The 16,627-nt window shown below is 59.7% G+C and overlaps 2 protein-coding genes across 3 annotated transcripts in view; both read right to left on the bottom strand.

The window, feature by feature from the left end:
• Window positions 1-1,030: 1,030 nt before the first annotated feature.
• PDK2 (pyruvate dehydrogenase kinase 2) lies at window positions 1,031-16,259 on the bottom strand. Of its 2 annotated transcripts, XM_036451132.2 has the most exons (11): window positions 16,008-16,258; window positions 13,938-14,079; window positions 7,472-7,543; window positions 6,900-7,084; window positions 6,513-6,602; window positions 6,224-6,301; window positions 3,697-3,773; window positions 3,513-3,611; window positions 3,243-3,350; window positions 2,546-2,659; window positions 1,031-2,072 (listed from the first exon to the last, which is right to left on the bottom strand). In XM_036451132.2, exons 1-11 carry the CDS (start codon window positions 16,123-16,125, stop codon window positions 1,932-1,934), a joined length of 1,224 nt encoding a protein of 407 aa, XP_036307025.1. In that variant the 5' UTR covers window positions 16,126-16,258; the 3' UTR covers window positions 1,031-1,931. The 2 variants fall into 2 exon arrangements, with proteins under 2 accessions (XP_036307025.1, XP_045442046.1); XM_045586090.1 differs by lacking the exon at window positions 3,243-3,350 and having other exon boundaries at window positions 16,008-16,259.
• Window positions 6,900-16,627, bottom strand: part of ITGA3 (integrin subunit alpha 3) — a 41,044-nt gene continuing 31,316 nt past the window's right edge. The window contains exons 26-28 of the transcript XR_006742467.1: window positions 8,378-8,385; window positions 8,017-8,021; window positions 6,900-6,903 (exon numbers count right to left, since the gene is read on the bottom strand). The gene's annotated coding sequence lies outside the window, so the exon portion shown is untranslated. The remainder of the gene's footprint in view (window positions 6,904-8,016; window positions 8,022-8,377; window positions 8,386-16,627) is intronic.

Raw genomic sequence — 16,627 nt, 5'->3', positions numbered from 1 at the left:
AGACTCCCAGTCTCCTCCTCCACAGGAGCGCAGAGGCAGCAGCACGGCCATCCTCAGGCAAAGGGAGGGCGAACCCTCCCTCTTCCCCTCCCCTCCCCTCCCCTGCAATCCCCATGAGATGACACCTCACAGGCCTGCCCCTCCCCGGGGGCCGGCCAGGCCTGTGTCTGTCCTGCTCTCCAAGGCAGGCCCCTCCTCCCCCGGCTGCCCTCACAAGCACCTGAGCCCTCCCTGCCCACAGAACAGACTCAGAGCTGGTGGAGACACAGGGCGCCCCTGCCAATGCCCGTGAGGGACTGGACGGGCGAGTCCTCACCCAGGCCGGGCAGAGAGAACTCTAGGTTCCCCGGAAACTGCTCGACTGGCAGGGTTTGTCAGCTCCCCCTCATCTGAGCTCTGCCTACAGGACGGGGGCCCACCCCGTGGGGATGGAGTGCACCCCAGCAGCCCAGGGGTGGCACCTGTCCTTGTAGGAGAGCATTCGGGGCTAGCAAACTGGCCCAGCTTCCGGAGCACTGGCCAGTTCCCATTGGGGTTAGGGGGACCCTCTCCATCTGCCTGGAGCGGGGGACAGGACCCAGTGCCTGCCTTTTCCCCTCATTCCTGCCCAGGGCTTGCAGCTTGAGGGCCACTGGTCCCTGGGACCCAGCCCTTTGCTGCCTGCGCTGGAGGAGAGGCTTCTGAGGGAAACAGATACGGGGGCACTGGCACCACCTGGGCTCGGTGGAGGCTGGTGGGGAGGTTGGAGGGCACCCAGGTCCTGGAAACCGTGGGAGCTCTGTGGGTGCCCGCCTGCATGTGAAGGGGGAGGCAGTACTCAGTTTATCTCAATAAACACTTACGATGTGCCAGTGATCTCCGCCTTCCGGGCCGGGGGCCGGCCTGCTGTGTCCTGTGGCACACACCGAGTCACGCCCGCAGCTGTCCGGCCCCCCCGAGCGTGTCATGTGCCGGTCACGAGGCTGCCGCCTGCACGCCTTGTCTTTTGTCCCGTGGCCCGCCCTCCCCGCAGGAACGCAGCCGGGCCAGGTTCTCATCACATCTCTTTACTGCGGATGCCCCTGCACCGTCACGGCTGCTGGGAAGCGCACACACTTTAGCCCCCGTGTGCGGAGGGGAAGGGCGGGGACACGCAGGACTATAAACTAACTATGTACACGGAGCATCGGGGGACAGCCACCCGGGCACGCACGTCGGCGCCGTGGGAGCCGGGGTGGAGCACAGGGAGGGTGTGGGGGTGAGGTGGGCAGGGGGGTGTGCATGTTAGGACGTGCGGGAAGGGCTTGGGAGGCAGCAGAAACACTGCTGGGGCCCCTGGGGGCTTCGGGCAGCCGGCTAAGCTGCCTCAGGGTCCTCCCAGGCTGTTCCACTTTAGGGGTGAGGTCCTGGCAGGAACTCCCTCCCTCCTAATATTGACCCGAAGCTCAGAGTGGAGGGTGAGGCTGCCAGACCAGGGCCCCACCCAGGGGCCCAAGGTGCAACCCCTTCCCCCACCCACCACCCAGATCTGGGGGCTCCTTTCCTACTGCTGGCACGGACCAGGGCGGGGTGCCTGGCAGACTAAGGGGGAAAGGCAAGCAGGAGCATCTGTTTGGAAGGCCAGGCTGTGGAGGGTGGTGAGGGGGATCCTGGCAGGAAAAGGGCAGCTCTGGTATCAGGACTGCCATGGGGACACCCCAGCAGGTGGAGACACCCCTAATCCTCAGGGATCTCCCACTGGACACTGGGGGAGACCACCTGAGAATCTCCAGACAGACAGATTGGCACTTAGAGGTCACCACAGACTGGTCACCACGGTGACGTCCATAGAGACAGGAGCTGGTCATTGGGAGTCTCCCCACCTGGGGGCAGGGGGCGGGGAGGGCAGCTGGGGTGGCCGGTCCCAGAGGCAGCAAGCAGTCCATCCTCTCCGGTGCAGAGGCGCCCTGGGCCTAAGTGACACGGTACGTGGACGTGTTCTTGGGCTCCGTGCTGGGGACACACCAGTCGCCGGCCTCCTGGATGGTCTGGTAGTGGCGCCAGGCCGACTTGTTGTAGACGGGCAGGCGCTCCACCGAGTCCGTGGACAGGGCCTGGGGAGCATCGGGCTCAGCCTCTCCCGCTGCCCAGCAGACACCCTGGCCCCAGAGTGGGCTGTGCTGGCTACTGACTGGGGCCCTTATATCAGCTCCGCAAGTTCCAGACATGCTGAGACAACCGAGCCTGGCCCAGGGAGACCCTCACAGGGCCTGTCCCTCTGTGCGTCTTGCTCCTGCCCATTCAAGGAGGGGGCTCAGAGGGCCTGGGAGGGAGGCTGGGCAGAGTGTTCTTAAAGGAGGTCAGCAGCTCTGAGCCTCCATGTCCCCCTGAGCTGAATGACACATTCTCTGTCACGGACCATGGATTCCCTGAAACTGCCTGCCACGCTGGGAGCGTCCGGGGCCGGGGGACCTGTAGCTTTGCTCTGGTTCTGTCCAGAATTGGGAAAGGATGGGAGGAGTCTAACAGCAGGCGGATCCTGCCAGACCCGCCCACCAGCAGGGCTCTGCAGGGGGGGGACCCTCACCTTCAGATAGATGACAGCGTCCGTCCCAAAGCCCTCCATGGAGAAGAGCTGCAGGTCCCCCTGGAAGTACTTGGCATAGAGGCGCGAAATGGGGAGCCCGTACCCGAAGCCAGCCTGCAAGGGGACAGGAAGGGAGTGTGATGAGGAGGCTGGTGCTGCAGAATAGACAGAATGAGGGGTGCTGAGCTGAGGTCATGCAAGGGGTCCCCAGAATTCAGATGGGAGGAGACACAAGAAATAGGAGGTTCTGGGGCAACACAGGAGCTACGGGGTGACCAAGGCCAATCTGGGGGAGGGAGGAAAGCTGAGGAGGCATGTGGGGTGTTAGCAGGGCAAGGAGAGAAGCTAGGTCCTGGCAGCCAGGGGATCTGACTCCTCTGAGTCTCAGTTTCCCAAACCCAGCTCTACCTACACTCCTGGGAGGGGACAGGAAGGTGCTGAGTTGAACAAATAGTAACATTGTGGGGAGATAAGGTGACAGGCAGACCTCCACAGATAGGTAGGGAGGGGCAGGCTGGACAGAGACAGGGAGGCCCAGCCTCAGGAGAGGTGACTGACATTACACAGCCGTATGAGAATGGGGAGACCCTGTGACATAAGGAAGCGAGAGAGAGGGAGGGTGACAATCTGAGAGAGATGAAGAGACAGACAGGATCCTTTAGGAGGCAGAAGGGGAACCGGAAGGAAGCCTTCTCACCAGTGGGGTGCCCCCCGTGCCAGGCTGGGGGGTGGGTGCGGTGGAGTACATGTAGCTGAAGAGTTGTTCAATCTTCCTCAAGGGGACACCCCCACCTCGGTCACTCATCTGGGGGAGATGAGACATGTTGGGGGGCTCTCCAGCCTGTTTTTCACACATCCCCACCCCTGATCCCCTCAATCTTCTCCTGGGTTTCCTTACCCTCAGGGTCTTCCCAAGCCCACCTCCTGGCAGTCTCCCCACTTCCCCCCAAAATCAAGGGTTACATACTTTGATGGACAGATCTTCCTCTCCCAAGGCCACCATGACCTTGACAGGAGGGAGAACGAGGCTGGATTCATGGCTTTCCACAGTCGCTCGCATGGCATTCTGTGGCGAGAAAGAGGTAAGGATGAGAGAAGCCAAGCCCTAGCTGCCTCCCAGCCCGCCAAGTACCATCCCGCAGGCTCCTCACCTTGAAGAGTTCAAAGAGCATGTGGTAGAGATGGGAGGGGACATAAACCATGTGAATAGGCTGTTTGGAGTTGGATGCTGCAGGGAAGTCAAAACCAATGAGCAGGAAATTCATTCACCCAGCATCTAGCACCCCGCACTCAACCACCACCCATTAACTACCCATCTGCTGCTCAAATCACTGAGCATTCACTCATCCATCTATCCATTCAGTGTCCATTCAACCATCTATCCATATAGTATCCATCCATTACACAATGCCCATCTGTCAGTCCATCCACCCATCCATCCATCCATTCAATATCCACTAATTCCTCTACCTACCCATCCACTGTCCATTCAGTTATCCAATGGTTCTTCAGTCTATGCATCTCTTCAAGCATCTATCCTTTCCATCTATTCATTCATAGAGTATATCTCCATTCTTCCATTCATCCACTGTCCAGGTATCTATCCGCCTATTCATTTAAGCATCAAATAGGATCTTTCTATCCTGTATCCAGCCTCCTAGCATTCACCTGGACACCAGAACCCCCTGCTTTCACCCTGGGGGGAGAGGGCAGGGTACTGCCCAGGTGATGCTGACATCAGTCCCGTTTCCCAAGAATCACTCTAGCCTGGAGTTTCTTGGTGTCAGGGACTAAGTGTTTCCCCCTAGTGCCTGGCACAGAGATTTGTGGGTAGCAGGAGCTCAATAAGTGTGCAATGGGCCAATGAATGAAAGACTCTCAGCCCTGTGCTGGGCAGTGGGGACATAAAGAAAAATAAAATCCACCCCTACCCTCTTAGAAATGCAAGTCTGGACAGAGAAACACACACTGACTTTCACATCCGGTGTTGTACCCAGAGCCGTAAGCCAAGCCCTGGGCTGGGCCTGGGGATACCACAGTGAAGTGGCCTGCCTCTGCCCTGAGGTCGTGGTCCCCACGTAATTCACACAGTGCAATGCAGAGGTACACCAGGGACAGGCTGGTGCCTGTCTTCTCTGGGAGGTCTGGGAAGGCGTTTCAGGGGAGCTGGTCTGGAACTTGGCCTTAGCGAACATTAGGATATAGGCAGGGTGACTTTGAGGAACAGGACATGAAACACCTCAGATTCTGGCACACGGGCAGGGCAGGGCTGAGGGCAGTTGGAGGAGGGGTAGAGGTAGCTTCTAGGTCCCTGATCCTCCTCTCCTCTGTACTCCCTGGCTCTCAATAAGCCCGGACTCCACTATCAAATCCACCCCCTACTTCTCACCTCTGATGCCTTTCCCTCCCCTCGCCTGGATTCCTGCAGTGACCTCTCAGCTGCTCTTCCCTGTCCTCTCTCTGCCTCCTCCAACCTCTAAGTATCTTAGCATGTAAGTTGTCAGATCCTGTCATCACCAGTGCTGCAAACCCTTCAGTGGCTCCTGCTGCACTCAAAATCCCAGCTCCTGCTGAAACCAGTTTGGCTCAGTGGATAGAGCGTCAGCCTGAGGACTGAAAGGTCCCAGGTTCGATTCCGGTCAAGGGCATGTACCTTGGTTGCGGGCACATCCCCAGTAGGGGGTGTGCAAGAGGCAGCTGATCAATGATTCTCTCTCATCAATGTTTCTAACTCTCTATCCCTTTCTCTTCCTCTCTGTAAAACGTCAATAAAATATATTTAAAAAAAATCCCAGCCCCTGTCGGTGGCCCACGGGCCCTGCATGCCCCAGCTTCTCCCTCCAGCCCATCACCCCTGCGCTCTCCGATCCCCACCATACTGCTCCTGCTGGCCCTTGATTACCTGTCCCAAGTAGGACCCTGTCACTTCCCTCTGGAGCCATTCTTCCCTTCTGCATTCACTAACAGATACCCCTCCTCCAGTGTTTTAACAGGCTCATGGCTACCCAGCTAGAGACAAAATTCTGTCTCCCTTGCAGCTGGGTAGCCAGGTGACTTAGGGAAGTGATGTGTTTGGGCTCTGCCTCCTCTTCCCACTCCCCCACCCCCCTCCCCGCCTGCCCCCTTCTTCAGGCTGGAGAGAGGGAAACCTCTTCCATAATTAAGCCTGTTATTTGGATTCTGGGAAGGCAGCCAGACTAACTAATAGCCCATCTAATCCACCATTCTGCCCCATCACTGTCACGTGATTCCATTGTGTTTCCTGCCCGTCCCTTCTTCGCATGATATGAAAGTATCTTGTATACTGTTTACTCATTGGACAAAGGCTTCATTCCTCAACCTTCCTGCACCCAGAATGGCAGCTCCGTAAGAACAGGGACCTTGCCTGTTACGTCTGCTGCTGGATAAACACAGGTTTACACTGTTTGCATGGAAAAAGACATGCAGTTATGATTACGACAATAGCTTTACTGTCAAATTAACGTCACAATGCAACTGTAAACCTCTGTATTTATCAAATAAATAACACTACTACTAAAAAAAAAAACCAAAACAACCAGCTCTGCTTCTCCCCTCTCCAGATTACAGTTCATTCCCTAACTCCCACGTCCCCAGCCCTTGGATACACACACACAAACACACACACACACACACACACACGCAGCCTTCCTCACTCACCGTTGATCTCCTGGATCTCCAGTTCAGGTGATGCCATGTAATACTTGTCACACAGGAGCTTGGCCATGTCATAGGCATCTGAGGGAAGAGAGAGGTCATCCAGAGAATTGGGGGTGGGGGGAGGCACTCACCCAGCAGGCAGTCCTCTTGGCACCAACACTGGGCATCCCCAACATTGAACCCATGGGGATGTGGCCCCCACCCACTGGGGAACGGGTCACCTCCCGGCCAGGGAAGCGTGGCAGGGTCACGGGGCTCCTCGTGGACGGGCGCAGTGGGGGAGGCTCACCTTTCACCACCTCAGAGATGCAGCAGTTGGGGTCGATGCTGCCGATGTGCTTGGGGTGGGCTGGGTTGGTGCTGCCGTCGAAGATCAGGGCTGCAGGGGAAGGAGGCGCTGCTGTTGGGGCTGCAGAGCACGTCCCCGTCCGGCTCTCCCTCTTCCCCGGGGTTCTCCACTCTCTACTTCTTTTCCTAATGCCTCTGACCCTAAAGCTGCCCCCCTCCCCATCCCCTGCGCTCTCCTCTGACCCTGACCCCTCCAGTGAGAGTTTTACAAATGACACACTGGACACTTTTTAACGGGGTGGCCTGAGTCCGTAAACAGTTACAGCGATGGCTCTCACGCTGCCATGGCCTGCCATGGCCCGCCCCGCCCCGGCCTGGCCTGGCTCACTGTGCTGGTTGATGAGCATGCGGATGGAGATGCGGCTGAGGTAGAAGCGGTCCAGGAAGTACTGGATGTTCTGGTTGGACACGGGGTCGTCGCCATAGGCGTCCTTGTACTCGAGCACGCCCTGTGCCATGGTGGGCACCACGTCGTTGTGGCGGTTCCGGATGGTGACCAGGGCCTCGGTGAACCTGCGGGGGAGGGCAGACGTTGGCCCCCACCCAGGCCCAGCCTAGGGATACCCTCAGACTCTCCTCTGCTTCTGGCCTCCTCGCCACAGTCACCCACTCAAGCCTTCTCACCCCGATGATCGCACAGCACCCACCCCGTTCCTCCCGAAGCCCTCACTGACCTTCCCACTGCCTGCCTGCCTGCCTGGGAGTTCCCCGGGGGCAGGGCTGGATCCCCCGTCAGACTCAGGGCACCTTGAAGACAGGAGCCGTCTCCCCCTTCAGACGGGATAGCCTGAGGGCAGGGGTCCTTTCTTCCATCCTGCCCGCACTTTTGCCCCTGGGACTATGACCGTAGACGCCACTCGCCTCCACCTGCCCTCCTGCCCCCACAGGGCCCTCACTCACTGGCTCAGGGTGCGCTGGTCCTCTGGGTCCTTGTCCAGGAACACCATGATGTCCAGGAGGCTCTGGACGTACCTGTGGGCAGGGGAACAGGGGGGGACATCGCCTCAGCTCTGGGCGGGCCCCCTCCCCACCCGGCCCAGCTGCCCTCACCCTGGCGTTGTCCCTCCCGTGGGAACCGCCTGGAGCTGCGCTGGCGGACAAGCTGCATCGCAAACCTCTCCCCCCACGTGCATGGGTCTCCCTGACAACAGCCAGTTATGCAAGAAAACCTCCACTTGCTGGTCCCCCTTCGAGCCCCTTTGCTTTGGATCCTGGAGCAGGCGCCTGGAAGGGCCTTGCAGACCATCCATCCAGAGAGTCTCAGGGATGAGGGGAGTGAGGCCCTGGCGGGCACTGGACACAGGGCTGGCAGTGAGAGAAGGCTGGGCAAGTCACCCTACTCCCTGAGCCCCGCCACGGAAGCAGATCTTCCTGAATGCCCACAGGGTGTTACAGCCAGGGGCTCCCCCAGAGAGGGGGCTTCGTGAGGAGGAGGACAGACATACCCCGACTCTGGGCTTGGCGGGCTTGGGCTGGGCACCAGGAGCCGTGCAACCTGCCAGGGAACTGGATTAAATGGGAGCTGGGAAGAGCTGGGGGCAGGGTGGGTGGGGGCAGGCCCAGCTCTGACAAGCCTGGGAGCTCACGCCCTCCGCAGGGCCCAGCAGGAATGGTGCCTCCATCTGTAGGCCTGGTAGGGAGGCCAGTGTCCGAAGGCTCTAGAAAGAGCTGGTAACCAAAGGGAGCGCCAGGAAGCCCTAACTCAGGGACAGCCGGAGACCAGCTTCTGCAAGGGAGTCAGGCCCACCTATGGCAACAGGCGGTACCAATCTGGAGCCACTGGTCCCCGCTCCCCTGAGCCAGGACACCCACCGTTTCCCTGCTAACATGCCCCTCTTGCAGCTTGCTCTGGGGAGACCGGAGAGCTGAGCCTCTCTCTGACAGAAACACTTCCAGCCAATAGGAAGGAGGACAACCCATAGCCCTGAGCAGGGAGGACCCCCAAGGCCTACCAGCCTCTCAGAAAAGGCTCCTCCCTCTCTTGCTTAAGACAGGAGAGAAGCCCCGACTGGCTTGGCTCAGTGGACGAAACAACGTAGAACGACGCCATGGTTTCCGAGGACCTGCAGCCAGCCCCCTTTCTGCAGACGAGGAGCCAGCTCAGAGGGGGCAGGTGATGGGTCCCGGCCACACCAGAACCAGCTGCACTGGACCTCACACCCAGGTCTGTCTGCTGTCAAGTCCACACCCACGACCAGCTGCTCCCTTTGTGCCCTGATCCTATCAGTGACGCCGATGTCGGTGGTCGTGGCAGGCAGCACTTCCCGGGCACCGGCCTGGGCCAGGGCTCCACTCCATGCTCCCCTGCTTCCCCCCGCAACCTCCACCATCGCCCCAGAGGTAGTTGCTACTGCTGGCTACTGCCCCACTTTACAGACGAGGAAGTTAACCTGCGAGTGAGGTTTCTCTCTCGCAGGCCTGTGTGACTCCAATGCCTTGCTCCCTAATCGTGCCCAGCATTGAGCTTTGTGTTCACACGATTCTGGGACGGAGAGGACCTGCAAGTGTGCAATGCTGGGGGCAGGTAGAGAGAGGAAGGGGAGCGGGCCAGCTGGAGAGCAGGGCCCTGGAACCCCTTCCCAAGACCCAGAGGGCAGGCAGAGGGGAGGGGTGGGAGCTAGGAGGCCTGGCCAGCATGGTGGTCCTTGGCCAGGAGCAGGGAGGGCAGAGTCCCAGTGCCCAGGGGGAGGGTAAGCGCTCTAGTTGCACGCACTGTCCCTCGTGGCTGCCTGCTGAGCCGTAGAGGGCAGAAGGGGGCCTGGCCACATGGGCAAGGAAGTACACAAAGGGCACCGGAATAGACTGGCAGCGGGCAGTGCCGGATGGGGAGAGCTGCCAGCCCCAGGCCTCAGTCTCCTGGACTGGGAAGCAGGGTTCAGACTCCCTGCCTGCCTCCCTCACGGGGCCACTCCTGCAGGGGAGTAGCTCTGAGTGTACTCTTGGACGGGAGAGCAGAGGATGGGAAGGATTTTCCCGGGGGGCCCCAGTCTTGGCCTGAAGCCCTGCAGGGGCCTGGCACACACAGGAGTAAAGGCCGGATCTTGGAGCCACGTTGGCTCCTGGGCTGCACAGCCCTCTGGGGGCCTGAGAAAGCACTGGGCTGGGACACGGGAGGCCTGAAAGCAGTGGTGCAGTGACAGGTGCGTCCCTCCCGGTGACACCCTTGGCAGGCAGCGGCGCCAGCAGTAAACAAGGCCGCCAGACTCCCTTAGTGAGATCTGGAGCTCTCCCTTCCTGCTCCCCCCTCTTACACACACACACACACACACACACACACACTCTCCCCTCCTACACACACACACACACACACACATACACACACACTCCCCTCTCCTACACACACACACACACACACACGCCCAAATCCTGCCTTTTGAGGCTTTCTATCCAGTTCAGCCTGGACTGCTGAACAAGGGGTGGAATGCCAGGAGGAGGGAGTGTGGGCATGTGTGTGTGTGCAGAAACGCTGGAATGAGCGTGCACTGGGGGAGAGGTGCGCAGAGCCTTGTATGGAAGCAGGAGGAAGCGCTGCTGCGGGTGGGAGTATGTGTGAGTCTGTGTGCCTGTGGGTGTGTGCGAGTGCGTGTGTATTGTGCACTAGTGCCCATGCCTCTGGGGACAGGGTGTGGACAGGCAGTGGGTGGTGGGGAGGGGAGGGGGGCAGATGTGTCGTGCACTGGAAGTCACTCTGTGGAAGGGTGGGGGGTGGGGACCCTGACCAGGCAGGCTTGGGTCCCCCGGCTGACTGTGCCTCTTTAGAGAGGCCGCGGAACCACTCAGGTCCCCATCTGTAAATGGGCTCATAGCAGTGGCATGAGAGGAGATGGTGCAGGTCGCTAGTTCCCACTCTGATTACGTAAGGAGCGGCTGAGGGAGCCAATGGGAGGGCTTGGCTAAAGCCCCAGCCCCACGCCTGGCAGAGCAGCTGTGGATGCTGGGAGCCTGTGCTGATGGTGGCTATTCTCTTTAAGGGCCAGGAGTGTTCCTGCGATGGGGGTCTGGGTGGGAGTCCTCCCTGGGTGGGATTTGGGATCCATATGCCTTGCTGACCTGCAAGGGAGTTTCCCAAGAAGATGCTGATCTGTGACATGGCCTCCCACCCTTCCCTGCAGACTCTCATCAGTGACTCACTGTCGCTGGCTTCTACTATGCTCCTCTCCCGTCCCCTCTATTTTCTGGAAGTGCGTCCCCACCAAATCTGCGCCCTCCCTCAGGCTTTCTCTCCGAGAGGAGTCAAGGTTGCCCTTTCTATGCTCCAGGGACACTAGCCATCAAGCAAGATTCTGTGAATTCCACTTTCCCACGACTGTGATATGGAATCTGACCCCAGGCCACCGCCCAGAACACGGCCCTCCGCCTTTCCCTTCAAGAATGCAGCCTCCAGCGCACCCAGCCCAGCCCGGTGGGAAGCCCAGCACTCCGCATGACCTCAGGCAGGGTTCCTAACCTCTCTGCACCTCTTGCTCATCAATAACATGGGAACAGTAGCAAGGCCTGCTTCATAAGCTGCTGTGATGGTTCAATAGTTAATACAGGGACATGCTTGGAGCAGTTTCTGATGCACAGCAGGCTGCCAGGTATGTCTCCTATGTCATCACCATCACCATCACCATCACCATCATCATCATCACCATCACCATCACCATCATCACTACCTTGTCTCAGAGGACTTCTGCCATGACCTTTGCCTGGAGATGCTGCGGCTCAGAAGCCATGGGCATCACTTGTGTTTACAGACACCCCACCCCCTTTCCCGTCTAGCAGTGGCACTTGGCCCTTAGAAACAGCCTGGATCCCCATTTTACAGATGAGAAAACCAAGGCTCAGAGAGGCCACGTGGTTTTCACCAAGGATTAAGGTTCCAGCAAGCAGCAAGGCCAAGCCTCAGAATCAAGCATGCTGATGTCACACCCAGGGCTTCCCACCACCTTCCAGTCACGTCCAAACAGGGGCCCCGGTACCAAGTTGTCCAGTTGGAATAATTTATCAGGTTCACTTGGAACCAGGAATTCTCCTCCTGCTCTCAGTGGCTCCTGCCTAGTGCCTCTCCCAGCCAAGTAGAAACTCCATTAGTTATTGCCCCATATTGACTATTCACCACCATCACCACCACCACCACTGCCACCACTACTAGTATTTGTACAGGATTTTTCCAGTTTCCACAGGGGAGGGTTTGTTCCTTATTCATCAGACTTTGAAGCTAGCGGCCTTCTGGCCATACTCCCTGGTAGGTCATACCCCTCCTCGCATGCAAACTCTGCCCACCTCTACTGCCCCCATCACCCAAGCTGGCAGGGGGTTCTCCTGGAGGAGGGCTGCACCCTCTCAAGGCAGCCACCCCATCCCTGTCCTGACGGGACAGTCCGTCCTTCCTTCCCTCAGACCTCACTCTCTCTTGCTGCAGCTGATGCCCATCCTGGCAACAACCCCCGCAGGCTGACTCTCCGGGGTGCCAGGCACTCCAGCAATCCCTCCGCCGGCTCTCCTCCGAGCCAAATCATCGCTGGGGCCTGTTCTCTCAGATCTAACTTCACTCCCTCCTGCTGTCGGTGGACATTACTGACAGAGGAATAAGTCAGGCCGAGTTCCCACATATGCAACTGACTTCCAGGAAGGGACTTTGTGGGGCCCTGGGGAGGCATGGGCAGTTCAGCAGCTCCCTGTCCCCCCTCCCCGCCATCCCTGGCTCTCCCAGGAACACAGTGTCCAGGGAGGGGCCTGAGAAGACGCGTCCCGGAGTCAGGGACCAGCTGAGAGGCAGCCAAGTCCATCAGCCAGACAGCCAGCGTGGGGCAGGGAACAGATGGTGCCTTCTGTCTCCCCCCATGACCTCCACGCTGCCCCACGGTGGGACATGCACGTTAGCTCTGAGGTCATGGACCAGGGAGGGGACAGGGCTCAGCAAGGGGTAACCTGGTTGGGCTGCATGAAAATCATCTCTGTGCCCCCACCCCACCTTCCCAGCTCTCACTAACAGCACTGTATCCACCAAGTAAGCTCTCGGATGCCCTTGCGGGGCACTTTCCTGCCTCCGGACCTTTGTACTGGCAGCTCCTGAGGCCTGGAATGTCCTTCCCTTCTTCCTAGATCGAGCTCATGGAGGCCCAGCGGCACATCGCCGCCTCCACGCACTGCATACCCACTTCACCTTCCCCACAACGTCCTGGCCCAGCTGGCATTCACTCCCACAGACTGATGCCTGGCTTTGCGCACAAAACACTTTCCTTCCGTGTTGTATCTCATTTAATGGAAGTGAGTCATGCATAGGCGGATCTGTGCAAGGAAAAAAAGGCTGGCAGGGCGCCAAGAGCCTCACAGCCGAGCCGGCGCACTGAGTGTTTAGTTATGGGGTGGAGGGCAGTGTTCGGCCCCCTCTTCCACCTCCTCTTTTTTGGTGTTTTCCACATGCCAAAGCAAACATGTTACACTTTCTCAATGAGGGTAAAAGCGCCAACCCGTGTTCCTTTTAAATAATATCTGTCTTCTCACTTTAAATAAAACGAACACTTCAGCAGGTCACTGTTCCTACCTCTATCTATAGGAGGTGCTTAATTCGACTTTTTTTCTTCTGCCTTCCCACCACCTCACCCCTATCAAGGTCATGGGCTCCCCTAGTTTGACCTTGGGCTCCAAGCTGGTGTGTTACTTCCGAATCCAAAAGGAAACCAATGCCTGACCACACCCCTGGCAGCCAGACCCAGCAAGATTCCCGCACCGAAGACCATCCATGATCAGCCCCTCATGGGCCCGGTTAGAGAGTCAGTGCGGTTCTCCCTGTGACTGGCCTGGGCCTGCAGTGTCCAGTTACTTAACCCTGGACAGAGCTCAGCGGGGAGCGTCACCGGGAAGGCTCCTCTGGGGCTGCTGCTTTCTTTGTGCAATAAGCTCTGGACCTGTGCCCTCGGAAGCCCTCTGGGTGTGGGTCCTGTGCCTACGGGAGTGTTTTCCAACACCCAAACCGGTGCGACTTGTAGCTCGGACAATAGGACTTACAACGTGCTTCTTCCTGTTTCTGTCTCCCAGTTTTGCCGCCGGTAACTCACCGGCAGGAGCCGGTTTTCAGGGCCAGGGCTGGGGGCGAAGGCTGGCATTAGCCTGACGGGGTTATGGCAGTGAAAAGGGTTTCCCGGGTGGACCTGGGCTTTCCAGAGGAAGGAGAGTGGTAAGACACGAAGCTAGGAGCCTGATCTCGGTCCCTGCTCTGGCCCAGCATTTTGCTTGACTTTGAGTGACACCCCAGGCTCCCGGAGCCCTGGGCCTCCCCTGTCCCTGCCTCCGTCAAGGCTGCTGGGAGCACGGAGGAGCCACCTCTGAGCCCAGGGCACTGGCCATGGAGGGAGGTGTGGGGACCTGGCCGGGGTCTCACCAGCTCTGTACCAGCTGCACCGAGGGGGTGCCCAGCACCCGGTCAGGAAGCAGGTTGATCTCCTTCATGATGTTGGCCAGGCGCACGGGCAGCTCCTGCCGGAGGAAGGTGAAGGAGGTCTTCTCACAGGCATTGCTGGACCCTGGAGGGAGGGAGGGGGGAGGGAGGGAGGGAAGGAGGGAGGGAGGGAAGGAGGGAAGGAAGGAGAGGGGTGAGCGCACAGAGCTGCAAACCATCGGAGCCACAGGACAGACATTTCGAGGGTCGGGTGGATCCAATCCGTCATTTCCTGAGGACTCAGAGGAGTGATGGCGGCACAGTGCAGGCAGCTCTCCCAATGCCCTGCAGTGTTCTGACCACCCCACCACCCCATCTAACCCGTTGGGGAGCAGCATCCTCTCCTCACCCCCAGCTGAACCCTGTTTGCCTTCAACAGCAGCAGATCCACACCCAAGCCCATGTGAAGTGAGCTGCCTCTGGCCTAACTTATCTCACTGCTTCTCTGTCCTTCCCTCCTACCAGGCACTCACTTCAGGGACTTCCCAGGTAGGCAGAGCAGCCTGGGAAATCCATCCCTTCCCGGGGCTGGGCCCCGGCGGAGGGAGTATTCCTGGATCACCGCAGCTACAGGCCCCCCAGCATCCTCTCTGGCCCAACCCATCCTCACCCAGCTGGTCCTGATGACCAGGCAGGGTGCCCCCGCGTTAATGCCCGTTAATGCCTGCCACCTGTGAGGCAGCCAGGGCGGAAGGATGGTAGTAACCCAAATAACTTGGTCCTTGGCTTGGCTTCAAAACGAAAAGATGGTGAAGGACTGAATGAGGCCACAGGCTGCAATCAGGAGACCTAGGTTCCAGTCCAGGTTTTGCCCCCGAATCTGTCACTCAGGACGTGTTCCTATCCTTCTGAAGGCCTCAGTTTCCCCCACTGTACAAGTGGACTGAACGCTACTGTGAGCCCCTGCCAGCTGTGACATTTGTGTCACTGGGGTCCATCCAGTCCGGACTGAACTTCTGCGGGGGTTTCGAGGGGGCACAGGAGGCTTTCCGACACGGGGGCAGCTTCAATGGGGCACAGGGCAGGCGGCCAAGTCCAGGGAAACAGGTGCTCTGTGTCCCGGCTGCCCCCTCCCTGCCTGCTCCCAACAATGACGCAGCTGTAACCTGAGCCAGGCACTGTCTCAACTCCTGAGAGTCCTGGGCATCCCCTCGTCATCCCCAGGTGGCATCGTGGAAACAATCGTGTAGTCTAGACAGGGCCCGCACAGTGGCTCCCAGTCACCACCTGGCACAGCCTTGCTCCTGCTCCAGAGCCACCCCCAGGACCCTGACGGTGGGTGTTCCTAGCTTAGGCACCAGGGGCAGCCACGGGTGGGCGCAAGCTGCCCGACTCCAACTTATGGGGCCCTGGGCCCCTGCCCAGCTGGGGACAGGCAGTCAGGCCTAAGGGGATTTGATCTTCAAGTGTCCTTGCCCACAGTGACAGCGGGGGGGGGGGGCCGGCTCCATCAGGGAGTGGAGGTGTCCCGGTCTGGGCCTCTCCTGTGGGCACCTTCTGAAAGAGCCCTTCCTCACTGACCCCTCGGTGCCCAGCCCAGGCCTCCTTCCAAAGGGCTGCACCTCCCAGGGCTGCCCGGTACTCCCACCAGCAGCGCCCCCCCCCATTTCCTCTCTGTCTCCCACTCTTAGCGTCAACAGGACCTTTTATATAAGCCTGGATATACTCCCTACCTCCTTCCTGCTCTAGTATCCCCAATGCACCCCCCTTATTCTCCAAGACCCCTCTCAAAGCCCGGTAACACACCCGGACATTCCCCCCCCCCCCCCCATCCAATGCCCCTTACTTCCCATTCATAGTGAGTCCAGAGACCCTTCAGCCCAGGCACCCACAGCCCTTTCAGGCCGGGTGGCCCTGCCTCCCCGTTAACCCTTTCCTGCCCGCTGCTCTCCAAGCAGCCCTCGCCTGTCACTCAGGGCCTCTCTATTCCGCGTGCACCCTCCTTGGCCAGGACCCCTCCATCCGCTCCACCCAGACGCCCGCGGGGCCCGACGCCCCCAGCCCAGTCCGTACCGAAGTCCAGGAACTGCTTCATGGACAGCGGGGACGGGGAGAACTTGCTGAAGTGCTCGATGTACTTGGGCGCCCCGGCCAGGGACGCGTTCTTGAGCAGCGCGCGGAGCCAGCGCATGGTGGCGGCGGGACCGCGGCTCGGCTTCGCGCTCGGGTGGCCGCGCGGCGGGCTCTCGCGCTCGGTCCGGCCCGGTTCGGCCCAGCCTGGCCTAGCGGTTCCACCGCCTCCTCCCCGGCCCTGGCCGTCCTCCAAAACCCGGCCAATCGGCTGGAGGCGGCTCCCCGCCGCCGCCAATGGCCGCTCACAAACAACTCCGGGACAGCCAATCGCCTTCCGCCCCGGCACGTGGCTTCCCTCCCGGGCCCGCCCCCTCGCCCGGATTGGCTCGGGACGGCCTGTTGTTGTCTTCGGGCCTTGCGGAGAGCCCGCCCCCCTCGGCGCCCTCCGCCGGGTCCCCAGCCCGGGCCGACCCGTTAACCCCTCCGTCCCGGAGGCCCGTGATTCCTCCTGCTTCTCCCCTCCGTCTTTCCCCGCTCCCTCCGCGACTCTCCAGTCCTGCCTTCTCCGATCTGTCCGGGTAGCTTTCAATGAACCCTCATGCTCCTGATGTCCTGCGTCA

This window comes from Pipistrellus kuhlii, unplaced genomic scaffold (assembly GCF_014108245.1).
Source record: "Pipistrellus kuhlii isolate mPipKuh1 unplaced genomic scaffold, mPipKuh1.p scaffold_m20_p_22, whole genome shotgun sequence".
Lineage (NCBI taxonomy): Eukaryota > Metazoa > Chordata > Mammalia > Chiroptera > Vespertilionidae > Pipistrellus > Pipistrellus kuhlii.
This window is presented reverse-complemented; position numbering and strand designations above follow the sequence as displayed.

Bases quoted from the DNA above. Each gene is read 5' to 3' on its own strand.
- PDK2 (XM_036451132.2), bottom strand. From the start codon at position 16,125: ATGCGCTGGCTCCGCGCGCTGCTCAAGAACGCGTCCCTGGCCGGGGCG. The intron at 7,544-13,937 runs GTGAGACCCCGG...CCCTGCCCACAG, and splicing joins GTGCAGCTGGTACAGAGCTG to GTACGTCCAGAGCCTCCTGG. The intron at 2,073-2,545 runs GTGAGGGTCCCC...GATGCTCCCCAG, and splicing joins ACGCTGTCATCTATCTGAAG to GCCCTGTCCACGGACTCGGT.